The sequence below is a fragment of the Balaenoptera borealis genome (assembly GCF_965194805.1).
Source record: "Balaenoptera borealis genome assembly, chromosome: 1".
NCBI classification, from domain to species: domain Eukaryota; kingdom Metazoa; phylum Chordata; class Mammalia; order Artiodactyla; family Balaenopteridae; genus Balaenoptera; species Balaenoptera borealis.
The window spans coordinates 106,174,206-106,200,194 of NC_138860.1; the positions used below are offsets into that span (position 1 = coordinate 106,174,206).

The 25,989-nt window shown below is 40.1% G+C and overlaps 1 protein-coding gene and 2 long non-coding RNA genes across 5 annotated transcripts in view; 2 read left to right on the plus strand and 1 right to left on the minus strand.

Annotated features, from left to right (window-relative positions):
- DBT (dihydrolipoamide branched chain transacylase E2) overlaps positions 1–8,769 on the plus strand; it is a 45,520-nt gene extending 36,751 nt beyond the window's left edge. For all 3 annotated transcript variants that reach the window (XM_082385386.1, XM_082385388.1, XM_082385387.1), the window contains 4 exons: positions 1,356–1,433; positions 3,178–3,369; positions 3,509–3,580; positions 6,858–8,769. In XM_082385386.1, coding sequence (XP_082241512.1) covers positions 1,356–1,433; positions 3,178–3,369; positions 3,509–3,580; positions 6,858–7,025 — 510 coding nt within the window. In that variant the 3' untranslated portion in view covers positions 7,026–8,769. The remainder of the gene's footprint in view (positions 1–1,355; positions 1,434–3,177; positions 3,370–3,508; positions 3,581–6,857) is intronic.
- The window catches only part of LOC309626461, a 200,530-nt gene extending 175,152 nt beyond the window's left edge, over positions 1–25,378 (plus strand). The window contains exon 2 of the long non-coding RNA XR_014243204.1: positions 25,046–25,378. This is a non-coding gene — a long non-coding RNA (uncharacterized lncRNA). The remainder of the gene's footprint in view (positions 1–25,045) is intronic.
- Positions 3,865–13,721, minus strand: LOC309626469. The gene is made up of 2 exons (XR_014243210.1): positions 10,755–13,721; positions 3,865–5,856 (listed from the first exon to the last, which is right to left on the minus strand). It is a non-coding gene; the product is annotated as an uncharacterized lncRNA (long non-coding RNA).
- Positions 25,379–25,989: the final 611 nt, after the last annotated feature.

Below are 25,989 nucleotides of genomic sequence, written 5' to 3' on the forward strand. Positions count from 1 at the left end.
AATTTATTTCATGATTGTTTTTCTTTATTGTTCCAGTCTGAATGAAATATCTGATCTTTATTTTGAAAATAAAAGTTAATATGTTTTGTTTTAAAATAACATTTTTTTTCCAGTCTATATAATTTTAGAACATTTGGAAAATACTACAAAGTATTGTACAGGGGGAAAAAATGACCTCTTATCTGTGGACACACACCTTGTTTTTCCTTTTACAAAATTTGGGTTATACTCAAAATACTGTTTTTAATGTATAACACTTTAACCTTAGTTATGGATTTTTATATAAAGAAGATTAAAGTTATAGTTATCAAATCAAATGCTTAATAAAACTTTCCTTAACTTTCTAGTTCAAGGATATGACTTCTTTTTTTCTGTCAAGACCACTGACCCACAGACAAAAATAACACTTAACACAACGCACATAAAGAACTCTTAATTGGACAAGATGAAGGCAGTAGGAGAGGGAATTCTTTTTAGGGACAATTTTAAGCATTTTTATTTTCCTTTTTTTTGGGCTGTGCCACTCGGCACTGCTTACAGGATCTTAGTTCCCCAGCTAGGGATTGACCCGGATCCACAGCGGTGAAAGCGTGGAGTCCTAACCACTGGACTGCCAGGGAATTCCCTATTTTCCTACTTTTTAAACTGACTATAAGGCATGACAACCAAATGCAGTGTGTGAACTTTGATTAGATCTTGGATGGGCAGAGAAACAGCTATAAAGAATATTTTGGAGACGGGTAAATCTGAACATGGACAGAAGAGAAATGGTAGTAAGAGAAAAAAGGAAAAAGGAAAGGGAGAGATTAAGGCAGGAGAAGGCACAAATGCCATCAGTTCTGGGAAACGGGCTCTAAAGTAAATGTTTGCACCAGCTCTGCCCTTCGCTTGGCCAAGGACACCAGGTGGAACACTGGCCTCTCAAATCCTTATCACTTGTTCTTTCTACACAGGAAAATAGCTTACTGCCTTTTTGTGTTTTAATTCAAAGTGTTTCTTTGAACTACAGGTTTGCTTCTCACGGAAACCTTAAGACTCTACATGTAAGTGAGGAAAACATGTAGAATTTAGACCTTTTTTGGTACTTTGGTCAGTCTGCATAGTTACTTTGAAAATCTCCTTGATGTTTACAAGCTCCCTGACTACTTTATCTTTTATTCTTAAATGATAAGGGTAACCTAGTTCCACATTGCTGGGAGGTAACATAGGGAGTAATATGCCTGGTACATGTAGACTTGCAATTAAACTCAGCTTAAATAAGGGTTCTTTCCTTCCATCCTTTACATCTTATTGCTTCAAATCCCCTATCCTTTCCAAGCTAAAAGTGCTAACGTTGTATTTCTCTCTCTAAACAGGCTGCTTCCTTGGGATTACTACAGTTTCCTATCCTTAATGCTTCTGTGGATGAAAACTGCCAGAACATAACATATAAGGTTGGCTATGTGCTGTGATAAATAAAAGTGCAAATGTGCTTGTAGGTTAAAGAAGCTTCTATTATACCTCAAGTGGTGATCTTCTTCAAACTGGAAATTAAAGTATGGGGTAAAACATTAAACTGAAGATAAATCTGTTGCTATTGATGTTGGTTTTACTGGTTAATAATTAATGATACTATTCAGATATGCAGATTGCCATTTTTAATGCCTTTTGGTTTTCTGGTTAAAATAATGGAAATATACAGCTGTGAGTCAATGGTTTACATTTCCCATCGTACATACCGTCTCTGCAAACAGAAGAGCTCTCTCAAAATGGAATTCCTGCAGTTTTTAAAACAAGAATAATTTAGGGACTTCCCTGGTGGTCCAGTGGTTAAGACTTCGCGCTCCCAATGCAGGGGGCCCGGGTTCGATTCCTGGTCAGGGAACTAGATCCCTCATGCCGCAAGAAGATCCCGCACACAGCATCAAAGATCCCATGTGCCGCAACTAAGACCTGGCACAGCCAAATAAATAAATATTTTTTTAAAAAAAATAAATAAATAAAATCACATGCTTGTGTATTGATACCCATTTAAAACAATAAATAAAGGGATTTCCCTTGTGGTCCAGTGGTTAAGAATCCGCCTTCCAATGCAGGGAATGCGGGTTCGATCCCTGGTCGGGGAACTAAGATCCCACATGCCGCGGGGCAACTAAGCCCCAAGCGCTGTGGAGCCCGTGCACCACAATTAGAGAGAAGCCTGCGTGCTGCAATGAAAGATCCTACATGCCGCAACTAAGGCCTGGTGCAGCCAAAAATAAATAAATAAATAAATATTTTTTTAATTAAAAAAAAAATAAAACAAGAATAATTTAAATGAGCAAAGTACTGAAAGTTTGAATTCGTTGAGTGAACTCTTCTGTTTGGAGTGAAAGTTCATTAAGGCTGAGAACTCTTTTGAGGATGGGCCCTTACTTGTATTTCTTATTGGAAATATACACCAGGAAGTGAGCTTTACATTCTGGGGGGTTGCATCTAAAATCTTTCCATGTTATTAATATAATTTCCTCATTAAGTATATACTTGTTGCAAACAATTCAGACAAGAAAATAGTGATATTTACCTTCAGTCCCATAATCCTAAGATAACTCACTGTTTATGCTGAGATGTACATCTGTCTAGGATTTTATTTTTACACAGTTAAAAAATATGGAATTATATATATTATATATATATATAAAATAGATATCTTTTTAAATTTAAAACGTTTTTCTTTTAACTATTTTCTTTTCTATTTAATATGTTTTAGACATCATTACATGTCAATAAATATAGCTTTGTTATCATTTGTTTAGCCAGTGACTTACTGATAAACATTTTGATCATTTGCACTTTCTCAATCTTACAAACAATCTGACTCAACATCTCTGTTCATCTCTACATACTTTTGCATTTATCTCCTTAGCACACATTTTTGTAAATGTTGGTACGTACTGTTAAATGTTCTCCAGAAAGTATATACCAGCTTACACTTCCACTAACAATGGATGGAAATAATCTATTGCCCTATATTCTTACCAAAAAAAATTTATCTTTTTCAAAAAAATCTTTTAAAATTATTTCTTTTAAATCATCACCAATATGGTGAAAATAGTTTTCTATAGTTGAGTTCATAAGGCAGTGAAGGTTGAGACTTTCTTTTCTGTTAGCTTATGAAAAGGCTGCTGTATAATTGTTTGTTTGTTTGTTTGTTTTTAGGCTTCTCATAACATTGGGATAGCAATGGATACAGAGCAGGGCTTGATTGTACCTAATGTGAAAAATATTCAGATCCGCTCCATATTTGAGATCGCCACTGAATTGAACCGCCTCCAGAAATTGGGCTCTGCAGGTCAGCTCAGCACCACTGACCTTACAGGAGGAACATTTACTCTTTCCAACATTGGATCAGTGAGTAACAGTAATGTTCAAGTTCATAAACCATAACTTAAGATTTGTGACCATATGCTCAGTTAAAAAATATAAACTTCAATTTGCCATTTGTTCCTCAGAAGCTTAGTTTTTCTACTCTATTTTGTTTGTTTTTTAGATTGGTGGTACCTACGCCAGACCAGTGATATTGCCACCCGAAGTGGCAATTGGGGCCGTGGGAACAATTAAGGTATGTTTGTTACATAGTTGAAAAAAGAGTTTAAGCAAATTGGGGTAGGAAAAACAAATAAGAGTAACTGCTTCTGAGGTTTTTCCCCTCACTTTGTAGGTTTGAGTATGGTATTGGGTTTAGTAAGACAATTATTTCTTCCTGAGAACTAGGTCTACAACTCCGATGGCTGCCTCTGTAGAGTAAATGCTTGTCATCTGAATTGTTTCTGTATGGATCAACCATTGTGAATTATGCCAGGCACAGGTGTGAGTCTTTATGAATAATCACAAATATAGCCAATCTGAGTCTATCAAAATATCTTTATTTCAGAATACCAAAGAATAATAGTAAGCCAATCCAAATTATTATTTATAACGGGAAAACACCATTGAGAGCGTTTTTCTTAAACTTTGCTCTGTTCAAGAATCATTGGGAGTGCAGTTAAAAACGCAGATTTCTTGGCCTTGGGGACAGAGCCTCCAAAATTTACATATTAAACAAGAACCCATGTGTCCATGTTATAGGAGACTGACTTAGAATAAGGGTTGCAGTGATTCTTAACCCTGGCTACACATTAGAATCATCTGGAGAGTGTGAAAAAAGTGCCCAAGCTCACCCCATACCAACTGCACCAGAATTTGTGGGGGCTGGGGCTTGGGCATCCCTATTAACTCAGGGTTGAGAACCACCAGAGTTAAAGGAATAAGCTCATAGATACCATTTCAATACCACCATTATTAAATGTCATTGTCACTACATTAACCTTGATTTTGATCTTCACGTTTTCAGAAGAACCTTGCTTCTTCTCTGTATTTGTAATGCTTCCACATGGAACATCTCTGGGACTTGCTTTTCATGAGTTTATTACTTTCATGTTGGCATCCAAAATCTTCACAGATACTCTCCTTCAGCCTTTGATTTGCTTTCTAGCAGTTACTCTAGAAGTTACTCCCTCTTCTAGCTCTACTTTCCCTTCTGGCACACAGAAGAGACAGGGAGGAAAAATAAGAACACATAGCATGACACTGTTCTGTCCAAATCAGGAGTTTCTCTAAGGGATTAACTTCTCTATCACTCATCCGCCCCCAGCAAGCATTCAGCATTTGATTCTCAAAGAATTCTGACTTTTTGCAGCTTACAAACAAACCATCATACCTATTTAACAAAGTTTTGTTTTCCCTTTTCCTGAAAGCAGTTTGTTTTCTTCTGAATTGTACATATAGGTATGTAACTGTGGTAAACTATACATGACAAAGTTTAGCATTTTAATCAAAGTGTAGGTACAGTCACACTGTTTGCAACAATCACCACCGTCCATCTCCAGAACTTTTTTATCATCCCAAACTGAGACTCTGTGTGTACAATATATACCACATTTTGTTAATCTATTCATCTCTAATGAGTATTTGGGTTGTTTCCATTTTTTGGCTATTGTGAATAATGCTGCTATGAACATTGGTGTACAATTACCTGTGTGAGATGCATTTTTTCAGAATCATCTTACTCATGGTTTTTTCAAGTTATGAAGCATAGTTCTTGAAGTATAAATCTTCATAGTGACTTAATGTAGTTAATCTTTGTTGGGTAGGGACAGTATTTCATTCCTTTCTCCCTTTGGGTCATCTCTCCTTTGCTATCTTTTGTTTTCACTGTAAATTTTAAACTGTCACTAAATAGTCTTAAGTCACTAAAACCTCCACATTCCTCAATTCTCAGTCCTTATCTTTCTTGACCTATTAGCTGCGCTTGAGTTGATCGATACCGCCTCTTTGGAAAAGCTTCTTCGCTGAGACTTGCAGAAAACCTCGCTAGTCTGCTTCCCCCCTACCTAGCGCCTGTTCCCTCTGAGTCTCCTTTGCCTGTACCTCCTCGTCTCCCAACCTCTAAACATTGGAGTACCCCAGGGCTCAGTTCTGGCCCTTTTCTTTATCTGATCCAGTCTCACAGCTTTAAATACCATTTATATGTGGATAGCTCCCAAGTTTATATCTCCAGACCAGACTAGACCTCTCCTTTGAACTCCAAACTCTTATTTCCTACTCGGAAGTCTAATTAGGCATCTCCAGTTTCCTGCTCCTTCCCTCACCACCCCACCCTCTCACCTGCTCCTCCTGAAGTCTTCTCCTTTCAGTGACTGGCCATTCTGTTCAGAAACCTCCAATAGCTTCTCACCTCACTCCAAATCAAAGGCAAACTAGCTGCAGTGGCCTACCATGGCTCTACACTGGTGCCACTCAGTGTGACTGGGACCCACATCAGGCTGTGACTGTTGTATCCGGCCTATGAGGGGAGAACTACAGAAGGGGAGAGTAGGGCTTAGAAACCTTCATTGCCCTTTGACAGAGTGATTTTATGTCTACTGAACCTAACAATAAGAGGTGGATCTTAACATTTTGTATATCTTTTTATATCATTATAAAAAGATAATATATTTTTGATATATATTCACTTTTGATTTTTTTTTTTTTTTAAATAGCCTGCAATGAATTCTCTTTTTTTTAAATCTGTTTTTGGAAAAGTCAGAGACAGACTGGGAAGCATAACTGTTGTCTTAGCAACATGCCCCCCTTCAGCCTGCTCTTTCTGTGACCTCATCTCCCACCTCTCACCCCAGCCCCTCCACTGTAGCCTCCCTGCCAACTTTGCTGGTCCTCCAACACTCCAGCCATGCTTCCCCCCGTCTTTCTCCAGGTGTCCATATGGCTTGCTTCCTCACTGCCTTCAGTGAGGACACCTTCTTGGTGAGGCTCTCCCTGCCCACCTGTTAAAAAAAAAAATGCAACCTCTCCCCTATTTCCACCTCCTGCATATAATCTCTATCTCTCCATTCCAAAGTGCTTTAGTTTTTCATTTGCACTTTTCACTATCTAACACACTATATATTTTTTACTTATTTATCTTAATCGTCTGTCTCTCCCCATTAAAATGTTAGCTCCAAGAGGGCAAGGATTGTTATTTGTTTTGTTCCTTGCTTTATCCCCAGAGTCTAGAAGAGTACCTGGTACATGGTAGATGCTCAATAAATAGCTGTTAAATAATTGAAATCTGAAATGAAGTTTACTGTACATACGGAAATTAGACAGGCGACAGGAAATACCTTGGAGAAACTCTGAAAGCTTGAAGCACACACTCACAAAGATAGGAAGAGTAGTAGTTAGCATTATCAAAAGTCATTCGGGATGCCCATTTCTTCTCTATTATAGGGAGGGAGATATGCCTAATCTTTCACCATTGTTTTTACTAGAGCTTGCTTTGAGCAAGTGAAGGCTGACTCTGTCCTTTTCCTTATTTGTAGGCCCTTCCCCGATTTAACGAGAAAGGGGAAGTATATAAGGCCCAGATAATGAATGTGAGCTGGTCAGCTGATCACAGAATTATTGATGGTGCTACAATGTCACGCTTCTCCAATTTGTGGAAATCCTACTTAGAAAACCCAGCTTTTATGCTACTAGATTTGAAATGAAGATTGATAAGACATCCTTGAACTTTCTGAGCTTCGAAAGAAAATGCAGAGCCCAGCTGTGCAGCACACGTTCCTCATTGCAGTTTGTATTGTAAATGATTTGTAATGTATGATTACAGTTCTGAGACACAATATGTATCACTATTCTGTTAGGGTTTTTACTGAAAAGGAATAATGGTATAATAGTTCTCCTGGGCTGTCACATTTTATAGGTCATAGTACAACTTCTTAATATAGTGCTGAGGTCTTTGTGTCAATGGATTGAAACTGGCCGGGACAACAAAATGAATATTACTGAAAGACAGGCCGCCATATACAGTATTTGCCCTATTTTTTTCTTTCTTTTTATTTTAGACTAACTCTTTTTATAAACTTTTTTAAATTTATTTTATTTATTATTTTTGGCTGCGTCAGGTCTTAATTGCGGCACGCGGGATATTCGTTGAGGCATGTGGGATCTTTCCTTGCGGCACGGGATCTTCATTGTGGCGTGCGGGCTTCTCTCTAGTTGTGGCGTGTGGGTTTTCTCTCTCTAGTTGTGGCGTGCGGGCCCCAGGGCGTGTGGGCTCTGTAGTTTGCGGCGCACGGGCTCTAGCTGAGGTACGCGAGCTCAGTAGTTGTGGCGCACAGGCTTAGTTGCCCTGGGCATGTGGAATCTTAGTACCCTGACCAGGGATTGAACCTACATCCCCTGCATTGTAAGGCAGATTCTTTACCACTGGACCACCAGTGAAGTCTCTAAACTAATTCTTAATGAAATTTTTCAATTATACTTAGTTGGGAAAAGGAATTTATATGCAAAAGTATTTTCTATTTCCCCACAAGAATGCAAATTATTGTATAAAATAAGTGCAATTGTATTTACCTTTTAAGATATCCTGGAGTGTGTGTTGCTCTGTAGAGATTATCATCTGTAAATGTCTTATTTGTATAAATTAATATCTTCTAAAAGGGAAAATTATAAGCTAATCTTAAAAATGCCCAATTATAGTTTTATAGCCAGTAAGGCCATTAAAAGTATTTGTTTAAAGTGGATATACTTTTAGAATTTGGTAATGGTTTAGTGTTTTATTGGGAAAAACTTCACCTTTGCAACCTTGCTTCAGTGTAAGGAAGGTACTTTAAATGTAGCAACCACTGACATTGTGTTACATTCAGAAGTCCATTGCCTTTTAACTTTTTTTTTTACTTTCTTGGTCTTCAGCTAAAAAAATAGGATAGATTAAGAAGTTAGGGTCTATTCTATTCTTCATATCCTGAGAAGGAATATGAATAAGGGGAGAGAGAAGACTAATGGGTAATTATGGACATTAAAATAAAATAATAAATTTTGCACAGAAATAAAGGTATCCTCATGATCATTTTGTTAGAGGCCCACTTGAATCAGAAATTCAGGTTGTTTCTAATATTGTCTAATTGAATACTGTATGTTCAAGTGAAGTTTTGTGACAGAAGAAGTTGTTTTAATGTCTACTTGATTTTTTTCAAAATGGAAATGATGTATAATTCAGAAAATAATGAATCTAATGAATGTTATTTTTAAAATTCAGATAATATGAAAAGTTGCAAAGAAAATAAAATCAACCATAATCCAACCACTATTAACATTTTGATCAAGGTATCTGTATACATAGCTATTCTTTTTATGAAAATAAGATTGTGCTGTATCTACTATTTTATAGTTTGATTTTATAAATTTAACATTATGAGTCAATAAACAGTTCCACATTATGATACTTTTAAATGGCTGCATAATATTCTATTGTTTGCATTTATTACACATCTAAATGTTAAACATCTACTGTATACTAAGTGTGATGCTAAGCAGTGGGTACGCATGCCCATCCTCATGGTTCCTGCCTTCACTGGGCTTACAGTCTAGGGAGGGAGACAGATATTTAATAATCATAAAAATAAGAATATAATTAACTCCTAAGTAGGAGAAAACAGGGTGCTATGAGAGCATCTAATAGAAGTTACTGATCCTGTCTGGGAAGATCAGGAGAGGAGGTACCATAATTTAACCAATTCCCTGTTGATGGCATTTACAGAATTTTAAGTGAAGAATGACATGATCAGTAAAAATTTCCCCTTCACTTAAGAAATGTGAAAACTAGGAGAACAAGAGCTTTGAATTAAGTATGTAATATGTTCCCCTAAAAGTCCAACAACTTTGGCTCAAAATAAACCCTTGAGCTATCTGTTCTATCCCAAATCCCTGCCATTACCACCTTCTCTTTTGTCTCATCCTTTGAGAATTCAGCAAAGGATTTGCTTTCCATTGTGTGTTGGACCTTTAAGATAAGAGGATCCACTGGGAGGGATGAGGGGGCCAGGAGCACAGCCGTAGTAGCAGTGCGGGTCCACAGGGCTCCACACGTCATAGGGCGGGAACTGTTTAGAACAAGGCCTTAGCCGTATTCCTAAAGGTTGAAATTAAAGGGAAGAAGCCAGAAAATTCAAGTCCTTCACTAGTATGTCTGGAGGTTGGAAGGTACTATATGTCTATGGGGGAGAAGCCAAAGTTATTGGCCCCAAATTATTGTTGGGAGCGCCCAACAAGAAAATCAAGGTTCCATTCATTATGTGGGGCATTCCTCTGATTTTGAAAAGGAAGCACAATAGGGAAGGAAGTTTGAAGGACAGAAGCCAGATTGGTATTAATTTCCATTTCAGAGATCAAAATATACCAAATCTTGAAACATTCCAAGAAGTGGTTATGTAGGGAAAAGAGAGCCCACAGGCCTGTTTCGGCATTTCCCATGGCTTTCCAAAGTGGGTCCCAAAGGTCACTTGATGGATTTCTTTGCTGACTTCTAAGTAAACTACGGTTTGAGAAAGATGATGGAACTCACTCAGCACTGCCCTGCAGCCCCGAAGTACAAACCTTTCCTTGACATCTTCAGACTTATTTAACATTCACCCTGTAATTGATTAATTAGTTCATTCTGCACATATTTATTACTGAATATATGTATTCAGTTCCAGGCCCTGGGATATACACTGTGGATAAAGATGAAGAAGATAGATGAAGTTTCTGACCTCACAGTGAGAACTCTGGCTGGTGATTAAAGCCTTCACCAGAAGTGGGTCTGTGCCAGTGACATGGAGGAGAGCAGTGCTTCTAGAGTTGAGTTGTATCTCCAGTCAGTTCTTAATGGCGGTTTTGCTCCTTCCCTATAAACTGTCGTTTCTCACTGAGGTTAGATCATTGTGTCTCCTTTACACACTAGACCTGCCTCATCAATCCTGCCTCACAAACCGTACACCTAATAATAAGATAGACTCTGTCCTTAGGTCACACAGACACAGGCCATTCAAGCTCTTCAGGTTACGGTTTGGGTGTTGCTTTTCATGAGGCAAGCAACATAGGGGACCTACATGAGCCCAGACATTTAGGGAGCAATATGCAAGGGCTGTACCATCTGAGCATAATATTTTCAGAGTGCACATAAAAGAGCTTCTAATTAAACTACCATCAATGAGTCATCTAGCCTCTATGCTCATGAAATAGTGGTAGAGAGGGAAAAATTGAGTAAAATTTGAGACAATGATAATAATAGTGTCAGGCACCGCTAATGCTTTACATATATTCATTCGTTTCGTCTCTCCAGAAACACTATGAGGTAGGTGCAATGATTAGCCCCATTTGAGGAAACAGAGTTTAAGTACTTAGATGTGTGTGGATTAACATACTCTAAAGAAGTATAAAAAGCTAAACTACTATACCTCACTTCGTGTTCCAAATGTCAGGATTGTCCATGATTTTATGCTGTTTGAGGAACTGGTATTATTGAGCTAAAAGAAAGAGAGTTTTTGTTTGTCTTAGGGGTCTTAGCAGTTTGAAATGCTCCCTGAAGTCCCTGCGTTCTCTAGGCACCGAAAGGAAGGGGTTTTGGTGTTATGAATTCTCTGCAGCAGTAGTTTATGAGAGCAGCATGATGTCAGTTCACCTCAGAACAGGATCTACCAACATCCTCCTGTTCTCTTACTGAGCCAGCCTTTACACACCAGAACCAAACTGTAGAAGAGAGCTGGCCATTGGGGATTCTCAGAGTACAGGATGCTTCCTTTAGGAATGAGAGTGAAACCTGAAGCTGCCTGCAGTGATGTCCCAGTTGTTCCTGGTGGCCTGTAGCAAAGCATGAGGACGATATCACGTGCTTCGGGAGATGATCAAAGGAAAATCCTGAGGCTTCCAGAGGAAAGGATTGGGGTCTCCGTCCTTGCAGAGAGTGCCTTATCTTCCCCAGGTACAAGCACTCGAAAACTAGAAAGAGGTAAGTACAGAATTTGGGTTTCAGAAGATCCTCTTATGCGCTTTATCGTCTGTCACAATGAATTAGTCCCCATTCCCTGAAAACAACATGCAGTGTATTTCATGTTTCCATGCCTTTGCTGGGCTTGTTTCTCCACTCTGGTCTCCACCAGAAGAAAATCCAGAACAAAAGTCACTTCCTTTTTTAGACCTCCTCTGACTGCACCTCCCTACGTTTGAGTCAGTATTAATTTTTCCTCTCTCTCTCCTGCTTTGTCCACACCTCCAACAGGACTCATGCAGTGATGTAGCTGGATGAGTATGTCTTCACTGCTGGCCTGTGAACCTTCTCAGTAGCCCCAGCTCAACTGCCTAGTACTCAGTATGTGCTGGTTGACTTAAAAAGAAATCTATGCCCTGGATCTGATTACATTTTTTTATGAGTCCTCATGTAGCATTGAAGCATTGCCAATGACCCAGAAAAGTATAATGTGAAGCAACCATGGCCATGAGGCAGCTCTTGTATCTATGGAATGACTCTGAATGGCTATGCCTGCTACAAGGAAAAGTATCTAGAGGAAAAGGAATCTGTTCAAACCTCCCTATAATTGGTAAGACATTTGTTTTAAATGTTTGACAAAAGACAGTTATATTTTCTATGTGTTGTGTGTATTTCATAGTTCATTGTAATTCCTCAGTTAATCAGAATGTTTAGTGCTTTCAGGCTCATTTTAGATTTTATAGAACTTGGATCATTATTTTGCTTTTTAAAATGTTTACTGCAAATGATTCATTTATGCCACTACACCATGTGACTAAGCAAAGCAATGATTTATGTGAGGCCAAGCAGGAAATAACACAGCCAAATTCTCCAATGTTATTTATATGGGAAAACAATACCCACATTACAGGTGCATTTACTATGCCAAAAAAGTAGAAACTACTTAATTTATTGATTTACTGATTTATTGATTTATGCCCTGCCACTTTCAGAAAGAATTTAAGAAAGCAACTGTGTCCATAGTCATATTCACCACATTTGAACAGTATAACTATCATTGTTGTGTTGTTGTTTATAGTTACCTTTACATAACTTTTTTATAAATAAAGTTTTATTGGAACATGGTCCCACACATACTTTTATGTATTTTTTTTTTTAATGCTCTACGGAGTTGGGTTTTTTTGGGGGTTCTTTGTTTTTTTATTTTTTGGCTGTGTTGGGTCTTCGTTGCTGTGCACGGGCTTTCTCTGGTTGTGTAGAGCAGGGGCTACTCTTCGTTGCGGTGCTTGGGCTTCTCATTGCCGTGACTTCTCTTGTGGCGGAGCACAGACTCTAGGCGTGTGGGCTTCAGTAGTTGTGGCTCGCAGGCTCTGGAGCGCAGACTCAGTAGTTGTGGCACGCGGGCTTAGTTGCTCCATGGCATGTGGGATCTTCCCGGACCAGGGCCTGAACCCGTGACCCCACATTGGCAGGCCGATTCTTAACCACTGCGCCACCAGGGAACTCCACATTTTAAATTAAGCATCTCAGGACTTCCCTGGTGGTGCAGTGGTTAAGAATCCGCCTGCCAATGCAGGGGACACGGGTTCGATCCCTGGTCCGGGAAGATCCTACATGCCGCGGAGCAACTAAGCCCGAGTGCCACAACTACTGAGGCCTGCGCGCCTAGAGCCCGTGCTTTGCAACAAGAGAAGCCACCGCAATGAGAAGCCTGCGCACCACAACAAAGAGCAGCCCCCGCTTGCCGCAACTAGAGAAAGCCCGTGCACAGCAACGAAGACCCAACGCAGCCAAAAACAAACAAACTAAAAAAAAAGAGAGAGGGAATCTTAAGTTCAGTCTTGATTTTTCTGTTTTTCCAGAGAGACACAGACAGCACCAAGTCAGTTGTCTTCATCCCACTTCCTAGTTCCACCTTTTTGCATCCCAGCCTTGCCAAAACTGAATTCTCGTTCCCCTGGTTGATGAAAACTTATTCAGATAATTTATATGCCCTTGGTAACCATCAGAAACCTAACTTGGCACCCACAGAATTTCCGTGAATGGGTCTCCCAGGGTATCCAACCCTGGGAAATCTACTCAGGGGACATTCTGAGTCCTTCCTGACTCAGTTCCTTCTCTGATACTCTTGCTCAGGTTTTAGGAAGTAATTCTCTAGTCATCTTCTCTTTTTTTTTTTTTCATTTCTCTCTCTCTTTTTTTAACATCTTTATTGGAGTATAATTGCTTTAGAGTGTTTTGTTAATTTCTGCTGTACAACAAAGTGAATCAACTATATGTATACGTATATCCCCATATCCCCTCCCTCTTGCATCTCCCTCCCACCCTCCTTATCCCACCCCTCTATGTGGTCGCAAAGCACCGAGCTGATCTCCCTGTGCCATGCAGCTGCTTCCCACTAGCTATCTCTTTTACATTTGGTAGTGTATATATGTCAATGCTACTCTCTTCGTCCCAGCTTACCCTTCCCCCTCTCCGTGTCAAGTCCATTCTCTACATCTGTGTCTTTATTCCTGTCCTGCCCCTAGGTTCATCAGAACCTTTTTTTTTTTTTTTTAGATTCCGTATATATGTGTTAGCATATGGTATTTGTTTTTCTCTTTCTGACTTACTTCACTCTGTATGACAGACTCTAGGTCCATCTGCCTCACCACAAATAACTCAATTTCGTTTCTTTTTATGGCTGAGTAATATTCTGCTGCATATACCTGCCACATCTTCTTTATCCATTCATCTCTCGATGGACACTTAGGTTGCTTCCATGTCCTGGCTATTGCAAACAGTGCGGCAATGAACATTGTGGTACATGACTTTTTGAATTATGGTTTTCTCAGGGTATATGCCCAGTAGTGGGATTGCTGGGTCATATGGCAGTTCCATTTTTAGTTTTTTAAGGAACCTCCATACTGTTCTCCGTAGTGGCTGCACCAATCTACATTCCCACCAACAGTGCAAGAGGGTTCCCTCTTCTCCACACCCTCTCCAGCATTTACTGTTTGTAGATTTTTTGATGATGGCCATTCTGACCAGTGTGAGGTGATACCCCACTGTAGTTTTGATTCAAATTTCTCTAATGACTAGTGATGCCGAGCATCCCCTCATGTGTCCACTGGCAATCTGTATATCCTCTTTGGAGAAACATCTATTCATTTCCTCTGCCCATCTTTGGATTGGGTTGTTTGTTTTTTTGATATTGAGCGGCATGAGCTGCTTGTATATTTTGGAGATTAATCCTTTGTCAGTTGCTTCGTTTACAAATATTATCTTCCATTCTGAGGGCTGTCTTTCGTCTTTTCTATGGTTGCCTTTGCTGTGCAAAAGCTTTTAAGTTTCATTAGGTCCCATTTGTTTATTTTTGTTTTCATTTCCATTACTCTAGGAGGTGGGTCAAAAAGGATCTTGCTGCGATTTATGTCATAGAGTGTTCTGCCTATGCTTTCCTCTAAGAGTTTGATAGTGTCTGGCCCTACATTTAGGTCTTTAATCCATTTTGAGTTTATTTCTGTTAGGAAGTGTTCTAATTTCATTCTTTTACATGTAGCTGTCCAGTTTTCCCAGCACCACTCATTGAAGAGGCTTTCCTCTCTCCATTGTATACTCTTGCCTCCTTTATCAAAGATAAGGTGACCATAGGTGCATGGGTTTATCTCTGGGCCCTCTATCCTGCTCCACCAATCTATATTTCTGTCTTCATGCCAGCACCACACTGTCTTGATTACTGTAGCTTTGTATTATAGTCTGAAGTCTGGGAGCCTGATGCCTCCAGCTCCGTTTTTCTTTCTCAAGATGGCTTTGGCTATTCAGGGTCTTTTGTGTTTCCATACAAATTGTGCAAATTTTTGTTCTAGTTCTGTGAAAAATGCCATTGGTAGTTTGATAGGGATTGCATTGAATCTGTAGATGGCTTTGGGTTGTATAGTCATTTTCACAATGTTGATTCTTCCAATCCAAGAACAGAGTATATCTCTCCATCTGTTTGTATCATCTTTAATTTCTCTCATCAGTGTCTTATAGTTTTCTGCATACAGGTCTTTTGTCTCCTTAGGTAGGTTTATTCCTAGGTATTTTATTCTTTTTGTTGCAGTGGTAAATGGGAGTGTTTCCTTAATTTGTTTTTCAGATTTTTCATCATTAGTGTATAGGAATGCAAGAGATTTCTTTGCATTAATTTTGTATCCTACTACTCTACCAAATTAATTGATTAGCTCTAGTAGTTTTCTGGTAGCATCTTCAGGATTCTCTATGTATAGTATCATGTCATCTGCAAACAGTGACAGTTTTACATCTTCTTTTCCGATTTGAATTCCTTTTATTTCTTTTTCTTCTCTGATTGCTGTGGCTAAAACTTCCAAAACTATGTTGAATAATAGTGGTGAGAGTGGGCAACATTGTCTTGTTCCTGATCTTAGAAGAAATGGTTTCAGTTTTTCACCATTGAGAATGATGTTTGCTGTGGGTTTGTCATATGTGGCCTTTATTATGTTGAGGTAGGTTCTCTCTATGCCTACTTTCCAGAGAGTTTTTATCATAAATGGGTGTAGAATTTTGTCGAAAGCTTTTTCTGCATCTATTGAGATTATCATATGGTTTTTCTTCTCCAATTTGTTAATATGGTGTATCACATTGATTGATTTGCATATATTGAAGAATCCTTGCATTCCTGGGATAAACCCCACTTGATCATGGTGATTGATCCTTTTAATGTGCTATTGGAATTTGTTTGCTAGTATTTTGTTGAGGATTTTTGCATCTGTGTTCATCAGAGACATTGGCTGTAGCTTTCTTTTTTTGTGACATCTTTGTCTGGTTTGGTATCTGGGTGATGGTGGCCTTGTAGAATGAGTTTGGGAGTGTTCCTCCCTCTACTATATTTTGGAAGAGTTTGAGAAGGATATGTGTTAGCTCTTCTCTAAATGTTTGATAGAATTCGCTTGTGAAGCCATCTGGTCCTGAGCTTTTGTTTGTTGGAAGATTTTAAATCACAGTTTCAATTTCAGTGCTTATGATTGGACTGTTTATATTTTCTATTTCTTCCTAGTTCAGTCTCGGAAGGTTGTGCTTTTCTAAGAATGTGTCCATTTCTTCCAGGTTGTCCATTTTATTGGCATATAGTTGCTTGTAGTAATCTCTCATGATCCTTTGTATTTCTGCAGTGTCAGTTGTTACTTCTTTTTCATTTCTAATTCTGTTGATTTGAGTCTTTTCCCTTTTTTTCTTGATGGGTCTGGCTAATGGTTTATCAATTTTGTTTATCTTCTTAAAGAACCAGCTTTTAGTTTTATTGATCTTTGCTATTGTTTCTTTCATTTCTTTTTCATTTATTTCTGATCTGATCTTTATGATTTCTTTCCTTCTTCTGACTTTAGGGTTTTTTTTCATTCTTCTTTCTCTAATTGCTTTAGGTGTAAGGTTAGGTTGTTTATTTGAGATTTTTCTTGTTTCTTGAGGTAAGTTGTATGGTTATAAACTTCCCTCTTAGAACTGCTTTTGCTGCATCCCACAGGTTTTGGATCGTCGTGTTTCCATTGTTATTTGTTTCTATGTATTTTTTGATTTCCTCTTTGATTTCTTCAGTGATCTCTTGGTTATTTAGTTGTGTATTGTCTAGCCTCCATGTGTTTGTATCTTTCACAGTTTTTTCCCTGTAATTGATATCTAGTCTCATAGCATTGTGGCCGGAAAAGATACTTGATATGATTTCAATTTTCTTAAATTTACCAAGGCTTGATTTGTGACCCAAGATATGGTCTATCCTGGAGAATGTTCCATGTGAACTTGAGAAGAAAGTGTATTCTGCTGTTTTGGGATGGAATGTCCTATAAATATCAGTCCAAACAATATAAGTCCATCTTGTTTAATGTGTCATTTAAAGCTTGTGTTTATTTATTTTCATTTTGGTTGATTTGTACATTGGTGAAAGTGGGGTGTTAAAGTCCCCTACTATTATTGTGTTACTGTCGATTTCCCCTTCTATGGCTGTTAGCATCCACCCCATGCATTGAGGTGCTACTATGTTGGGTGAACAAATATCTACAATTGTTATATCTTCTTCTTGGATTGTTCCCCCGATCACCATATAGTATCCTTCCGCGTCTCTTGTAACAGTCCCTATTTTAAAGTCTATTCTGTCTGATATGAGATTTGCTACTCCAGCTTTCTTTTGATTTCCATTTGCATGGAATATCTTTTGCCATCCCCTCACTCTCAGTCGGAATGTGTCCCCAGGTCTGAAGTGGGTCTCTTGTAGACAGTGTATGTATGGGTCTTAGTTTTGCATCCACACAGCCAGTCTATGTCCCTTGGTGGAGCATCTAATCCTTCTACATTTAAGGTAATCATTGATATGTATGTTCCTATTACCATTTTCTTAATTGTTTTGGGTTTGTTATTGTAGGACTTTTCCTTCTCTTGTGTTTCCTGCCTAGAGAAGCTCCCCCAGCATTTGTTGTAAAGCTGGTTTGGTGGTGCTGAATTCTCTTAACTTTTGCTTATCTGTAAAGGTTTTAATTTCTCCATTGAATCTGAATGAGATCCTTGCTGGGTAGAGCAATCCTGGTTATAGGTTTCTCCCCCCCCCAACACTTTAAATATGACCTGCCACTCCCTTCTGGCCTGCAGAGTTTCTGCCAAAAAATCAGCTTTTAAGCTTATTGGGATTCCTGTGAACGTTACCTGGTGCCCTTCCGTTGTTGCTTTCAATATTCTTTCTTTGTATTTAATTTTTGATAGTTTGATTAATATGTGTCTCGCATGTTTCTCCCTGGGTTTATCCTGTATGGTACTCTCTGCACTTCCTGGACTTGACCAACCATCTCCTTTCCCATGTTAGGGAAGTTTTTGACTACAATCTCTTCAAATATTTTCTCAGACCCTTTCTTCCTCTGGGACCCCTATAATTCGAATGTTAGTGTGTTTAATGTTGTCCCAGAGGTCTCAGAGACTGTCCTCAACCCTTTTCACTCTTCCTTCTTTATTCTGCTCCCTGGCAGTTATTTCCACCATTTTATCCTCCAGCTCACTCATCCATTCTTCTGCCTCAGCTATTCTGTCATTGATTCCCTCTACAGCATTTTTAATTTCAGTAATTGTGTTGTTCATCAGTTTGTTTGCTTCTCAGTTCCTCTAGATCCTTGTTAAATGTTTCTTGTATTTTCTCCATTGTCCCTCCAAGACCCTGGATCATCCTTACTATCATTTCTCTGAATTCTTTTTCAGGCAGGTTGCCCATTTCATCTTCATTCACCTGGTCTTGTAGGTTTTACCTTGCTCCTTCATCCATAACAAATTGTTGTGTCATTTCATTTTTTTTTTTTAAACGGATGAAGGTTTTTGAATTTATTTATTTATTTATTTATATATGGCTGTGTTGGGTCTTCGTTTCTGTGCGAGGGCTTTCTCTAGTTGTGGCAAGCGGGGGCCACTCTTCATCGCGGTGTGCGGGCCTCTCACTATCACGGCCTCTCTTGTTGCAGAGCACAGGCTCCAGACACGCAGGCTCAGTAATTGTGGCTCACGGGCCCAGCTGCTCCGCAGCATGTGGGATCTTCCCAGACCAGGGCTGGAACCCATGTCCCCTGCATTAGCAAGCAGACTCTCAACGACTGCGCCACCAGGGAAGCCCCCTTTTTTTTTTTTTTTTAATGGGTGGTGCTGTATTCCTGTCTTACTGGTTGTTTAGCCTGAGACTTCCAGCACTGGAGTTTGCAGGCAGTTGGGTAGAGCTGGGTCTTGGTGCTGAGATGAGGACCTCCTGGAGGCCTCACTCTGATTGATATTCCCTGGGGTCTGAGGTTCTCTGTTAGTCCAGCAGTTTGGACTTGGAGCTCCCACCACAGGAGCTTGGGCCCGACCTCTGGCCTGGGAACCAAGATCCCACAAGCTTCGTGGCATGGTTTAAAAAAAAAGAAAAAAAAGGAAGAAAGAAAAAAAGGAGCAGTATGATATCAAAGAATAAAAAACAAAATAAAATTAGAAAGATAAAAAATATATTAGGAAAAATAAAACTATTATTGAAACAACTGCAACAAGGTAAAACAAAACCACAACAGAAAAAAAAAAGAAAAAGCCTTGGCTGTGGGGGCGGAGTTTAGGCGGGGGTAGAACTTAGGCAGGGGCTGGGTTTAGGGGGGGTGGGACCTAGGCGCGTGGGGGTGTGATGTTTGAGCATGGGGCAGGGCCTAGGCTCAGGACCCACGCTGCAGGGAAAGGCCCTGGGGGCGGAGCCTTGGCTGGGCGACGTTCAAGCGTGGGGCGGGGCCTTTGCTTAGTACCTGCACAGACGGGGAGAGGCAGCGCGTGGAAAGGAGGGCCTCTGGAGCGTGGAGTTGCGGGGTTCGCAGGTAGGGCCCTGAGTGAGGGTGTGTGGGTGGGATTTAGACCCAGCGTGTTGGAGAGGGTCTCCGAGGGGGTCTCCTAATGTAGAGGTAGGGCCCTGGGTGGGGCTGTAGGGGCGGGGCTTGGGCTCTGCACCGCAGGAGGGAGGCTCCGAGGGCAGAGGATTAGGTCCAGGAGTCCAACAGGCTCCCTGGTGCCTACGTGGACGGGGAAAGCACTGGCCGCATTCCCCTCCGTTCCTTTGTGCCCCTCCCCCACTGTCTCCCCTAGGGTCTCCCCCGTCCCCGCTGGACCCCTAACCGTGAGTGGGTCCCGCTGGGTGTAAGAACTCCTCCCCTCCCCCAGCCGTCCCTCAGGGGTGCCGGTGCAAGAGGTCCGGCCTTTATTTTTGCTCCCCTTTCCCTCCCTCCCACTCCCTCAGGACCCGCCAACTGGAGGGGGCCTCGGTGGGCAGAGAATCAGGCCCGGGATCTCAGCAGGCTCCCAGGGGCCCAAGTGGGCAGGGGAAAGCTGGCCATGCTCCCTTTTGATCCTGTGCTCTCCCAATCGTTCCTCAATTAAGCTAGTTAAGATTCCCTTGGCACACTAGTTAAGATTAATTTCCAGTTCTTCATAGCGAAGTCATTAGAGACTCAGAACACTCTAAATTTAAAAAAATTTATTGTTGATAAATGTGGAAGTTTAATGTTGAATGTCCCTAGAGCCATTAACTTTTCCTTCTGGGCACACAGTTAAATATGTACAGCTTAGCCTGCAGTTAGGTAGGGCCGTGTGATTTATTTCTAGCCATTAGAATATGGGTAGAGGTGATGTAGGCCATTTCCAGATGTGTCCCATTAAACCTCCCAAGAACTCCTCCACACTCTCTCTCTTTTCTCTCCACCGCCGAGAAGCCTGCATGTTGAAGATGGCAGCTACACACAGTGGGGGGCACCAGCAAAGTCCCCACCCCCCATATCCTAGCACTGATTGGTTTGAATGTAATGCAGGTGAGAAACTTTTGTTGTTTTAAGACACTATTTGGAGACTAATCTCAAAATAATACCCTAACTCTAAGCTGTCCAGTGCAATACCTACTCGCCGAATGTGACTATTTAAATTTAAGTTTTAATTATTGTGGCTATTGCACACTTGAAATGTGGCTTGTGTAACTGAGAAACTGATTTTAATTTTATTTAATTTTAATAAATTTAAATTTAAATAGCCATGTGTGGCTAGTGGCTACCATATTGGACATTGCAGATATAGAATATATCCATCATCACAGAAAATTCTGCTGGACAGTGCTGCCCTAACGAATAAAATAAACATACAGAGAAAACTGTTCTTATTTTTAAAATAATCCTCCACCATCACCAAAACAAAAACAAAAACAAACGAACAAAATAACCTCCCTACCTCTTTAATGGCTAATTTCCCACTGCCTAAAAGAAGACTCAAAACACTCCTTTTTCCCATTGTTACCTCTGCTGCCACTGCCTGGACAAGCTTCCCATCCTGCTCCTTCCTGCCTTTGCCTAACTTGAATTCAATTAGAATTGAATGGGTGGTCTTGAACCCCTTGCAGTTTGGCTTCCTTCCCTACTACTCACCTGTGCGCTTGGCAAAGGGTCTGGTCACATCTCTCTCCCAAATGTTTCCTAAATAGTTCTCTCTGGATCCACCTCTCTCCTAAGCTCATTTTCACTCTTTAGCAACTCAAGGTCACCACACGTTTCAGGGACATCTCCTCAGACAGACCAGGTCAACTCTGAACTATTTATGCCAAACCACAGATGGGTCATGTTACCATTGTTAACCCCATCAAAATAACCACAGGCTTTTCAATGTGACAGAAGGCATTCGCATTTAGACGAACACTGAAGGTATCATGAATCCTTGATGTTTGCAAGCTTAGAATTAAAAGGAAATAAATTCATTAGGAGGCAGTCCCAGTACTGAGCAGAAAGGCTCTGACCACAAGCTAATTCATATGCGAGTCAGAGCCCTGCGAGGGAACTCTCGGCCAGCTTGCTAAAACTGAGCAGAAGAATTTGGAGACGGTCCAGAGGGGAGCCACAAAAACAACCGAAGCATGACAAGAAAAATGGCAGTTCTGTTAGGAAGAAGCCATCTGTGTCAGGCTTTTACTGGGTACCATGTGGAATGTTACAACGCCCAGCATGGGGAGCAGCTGTTGTGGGTCTTACTAAGAGATAGGATGGAAGAAATGAGAACAGGTGGGAGGTCAAGAATTTAGGTTAGACACAGGGGGCAGTCAGGACGGTTAAAGGTGGGCTCACCCTCTTCTCAGCTGAGCCGGCGGCAGCCTCCTCTCACGAGCAGCACACTGTCCCCACCCACCCGCCTTCCCAGGGGAGCCATCAGACCGGGTTCAACTTGCAATAAACTAACTTCAAGTTTGCTGCAAGAAGCTTCTAAGTATGTGGTAGATCGTTCTAAAAATATAGTGAAAAGGAAAGTAAAAAAAAAAAAGAAAAGTTATAAAGCCTGTACAGAGTGCAATTATCTGGAAAAACTTAGCAATTTCATTTCCTTGAAAAATGCAACCAGAGTTCAGAGTGCAGTAACCAAGGCAAGTTAACAAAGTTGATGGCAGGTCTAAGTAATTGGAAACTGCAGACATGAATATAAATCTGAACATGACTAACAATTTGAAACATTAGATATTCAAATGTGACAGAGAGGAATCCACAGGCTAAGCCATCAGACTAACAACTCTGCAAGCCAAAGGCTCACAAATTGCGCCAGAACCTGGCCTTAACCTTATTTTGTTTCTGGCACAAGTTTAGCAGGGCCCCATTGGTTCAAGTGTGGACAGAGCAGGACAGATTGTCAGAGAGATGGCATGATTTTTTAAAACCACCACTGTCATTTACTGCCCTTGTTTCCCAAATAAGTTTATGAATATTAAAAATATTGATATATAAATGCAATGCGCTCCAGTTTCAATAAAATGGCATTATTTCCATAAGATGTTTCTTTTCAGTTTACAATACTTTCTAAATACAATAAAAATTCTCATAGTTTCTATCTTTATTAGCTATTAAAGGTTCTGCATGGTATTTGTGGACATATGAAAAAATAATTTTTGTAGTTGCCCTCTGAAATGTATACAATATCTCAAAAGTTGGGTCAATATCCTGGAAACAAAGTATTATGTAATTCATACAAAATTATCCAGTGAAAGTTTAAAATTTAGTGTAACTTTTATTCCCATAGAACTAAAAAGCAGTGCAAAAGAATAAAAGCAGAAGGAGCATATCTTTTCAATTTGTTATGAGGTAAAAATATCTCATTCAACATATAGGAAGCCAGTGCAATTTTTGTGCCAATATTTGGTGGGTATGGAAGGGGTATCGTTTTTTCTATTTTTTTTTCTTTCAAAGCAAGATTATAATGGCTTTTATTTTGGGTTCATCTGATTTTAGGTTTAAATTGCCCAAGGAAGTTGCATAATATTGAGTACTATTGCCTAGGTTCTATATTTCATGTGAGAATTATCTTTACATAAGAAAGACAGTTTAAGGGGAAAAATATGGCAACCACTTCATTCATAAGAGAAATTATGTTTTGTTCACTTGTATTTTGTTGGCTAAATGACATATTTGTTACCTGGATTCACAGCATACTTTTCACAAATGAAGATTAAATCATTTCCATGACCTTCTAATTTTTGGCCCATCCCCAGTAGGCTATAGAACAAATGGTTTTCATGTAATATTTTCTTGTGTCTCCACCGTTGATTGGTTTAGGGAAATGATGTGTGTGTGTGTGTGTATCTATCAAAAATGACAACCAACACAAAAGTCTCAAGGTCAGAAGTACATTTTAAGTACATGCCTGGTGAAATACATTAACTTTTTGTTACAAAACACATATTTAATAATAGGGAAAAGGGAATAATTAGCATTTAAAATGAGATATTCGGGGCTTCCCTGGTGGCGCAGTGGTTGAGAATCTGCCTGCTAATTCAGGGGACACGGGTTCGAGCCCTGGTCTGGGAAGATCCCACATGCCGCGGAGCAACTAGGCCCGTGAGCCACAACTGCTGAGCCTGCGTGACTGGGGCCTGTGCTCCCCAACAGGAGAGGCCGCGATAGTGAGAGGCCTGCGCACCGCGATGAAGAGTGGCCCCCGCTTGCCACAACTAGAGAAAGCCCTCGCACAGAAAGGAAGACCCAACACAGTCAAAAATAAATTAATTAATTAATTAATAAAAAAAAATGAGAAACTCTTCTCAGCCATTTTAGTAACTTAACTATTAAAGTTATTAAAACATTGCAACTCTATGGAGTAATGTGGCAGAAGTCATTTGAGACTGGCTAGAATCTGAGAGCCGGAGCTCCAGGGGAAAGACATTTGTGCCTAATGGTATTTCCTACCGTCTCAGGAGGAAATAGCTGTTTTGTCAAAGTGGAACAAGTTAGTATGTAGCTATAACTTTCTAATATAAGTATCAAAATATGGAGAAGAGCTGACTCCCTAATATTGGGCAAGTATGTGATCTGTTATTTAGGACCTTGGGTACACAAACACACACACACACATATGCACACACATTCACCCAACCTTTTTTACTGGAACATTTCCACATTAAAGAATATCAGTGTTCCAGAAAGTTCTAGAGCTGAACAAATCAGTTTTTAAAGTATTCTTGTTTGTCTTTCAAATATTTGAAGTGCAATTATAGAGGCTTCAAATTCTATCTTTGCAAGATAGAATTTTTAACATTGAAAAATTATTGATCTGATAAATGAGGGTGCCTCATATATTTATTTTTCTTTGTTCTCTAGAGTTATATAGTGTTTCCGTTTCAAAGCCTTGCATTCTGACAAATTGCTAATAGTTTACTTGTTTTATTAAAGGACTCTAGAGGGTCATAAAAAGAGCATTACAGATCAAAATCCCAAGGTAGGGACTTCCCTGGTGGTGCAGTGATTAAGAATCCGCCTGCCGGGCTTCCCTGGTGGCGCAGTGGTTGAGAATCTGCCTGCCAATGCAGGGGACACGGGTTCGAGCCCTGGTCTGGGAAGATCCCACATGCCGCGGAGCGACTGGGCCCGTGAGCCACAACTACTGAGCCTGCGCGTCTGGAGCCTGTGCTCCGCAACAAGAGAGGCCGCGACAGTGAGAGGCCCGCGCACCGCGATGAAGAGTGGCCCCCGCTCGCCACAACTAGAGAAAGCCCTCACACAGAAACGAAGACCCAACACAGCCATAAATAAATTAATTAATTAAAAAAAAAAAAGAATCCGCCTGCCAATGCAGGGGACACGGGTTTGAGCCCTGGTCCAGGAAGGTCCCACATGCTGTGGAGCAACTATGCCCGGCGCCACAACTACTGAGCCTGCGCACCTAGAGCCTGTGCTCGGCAACAAGAGAAGCCACCACAATGAGAAGCCCGTGCACCACAACGAAGAGTAGCCCCGCTCGCCACAACTAGAGAAAGCCCGCGCACAGCAACGAAAACCCAACACAGCCAAAAATTAATTAATTAATAAATTAATAATAAAAATTAAAATCCCAAGGTAATACACTCTTATTTTCCATTTTTCCCTGTGTTCCATTATTTTCTCCTGTTCTTATTTGAATGAATGGGTCACACACAAAATAGAGGCTTGTATGCTTGATATGATTACTTATAGTACTGTAGTCTTGTTAGAATTTGTGGGAAGAAGTTTGACTAAACAACTATTAATCCTATTGTTTTATTATACTTTGTACAAGAAGACACTCTAGGTTTCATAAAATCAATTTTTTTTAAAAAAAACAAGGTAATAACTGCTTTACTTACTGTTATGTGTTTAAAAACGTTACAATCTTTCTCTAAATTTCTGCATTTATTAACACAGGTTATGATGGAATAGAGTGAAAAGGAAATAGAACTAGGTAGCATGAACTATTCTTAGCCCCCTGTTACTTTTACATTTGTTCTCCCATCTTCATTCACTGCCTCTCAATAGACAAATTAAGCAGTAATAAAAAAAATTGCTTTGATATTATTGGTGTCTATCTACAAATATAATTCTGTGTAACTTCCATAAACTTGTTTTTAAGAGGAAGCAGAATAGCCCAATGATCAAGGTTTGGGGGCCAGATCCATTTGAGTTGGAATTTAGCTCAGCTATTTTCCAGCTGTGTCTTTGACAAGTCCCTTAGTCTCTCTAAACCTTGGATTTTTTGTGCATACAATAGGGATGCCTACTGTGATGGCTAATTTATGTGTCAACTTGGCTGGGCCACAGGATGCCCAGACATTTGTCAAACATTATTCTGGGTACGTCTGTGAGGGTGTTTCTGGATGATATTAACATTTGAATAGGTAGACAGAGTAAAGCGGATTTCACCCCTTCATGTGGGTAGGACTC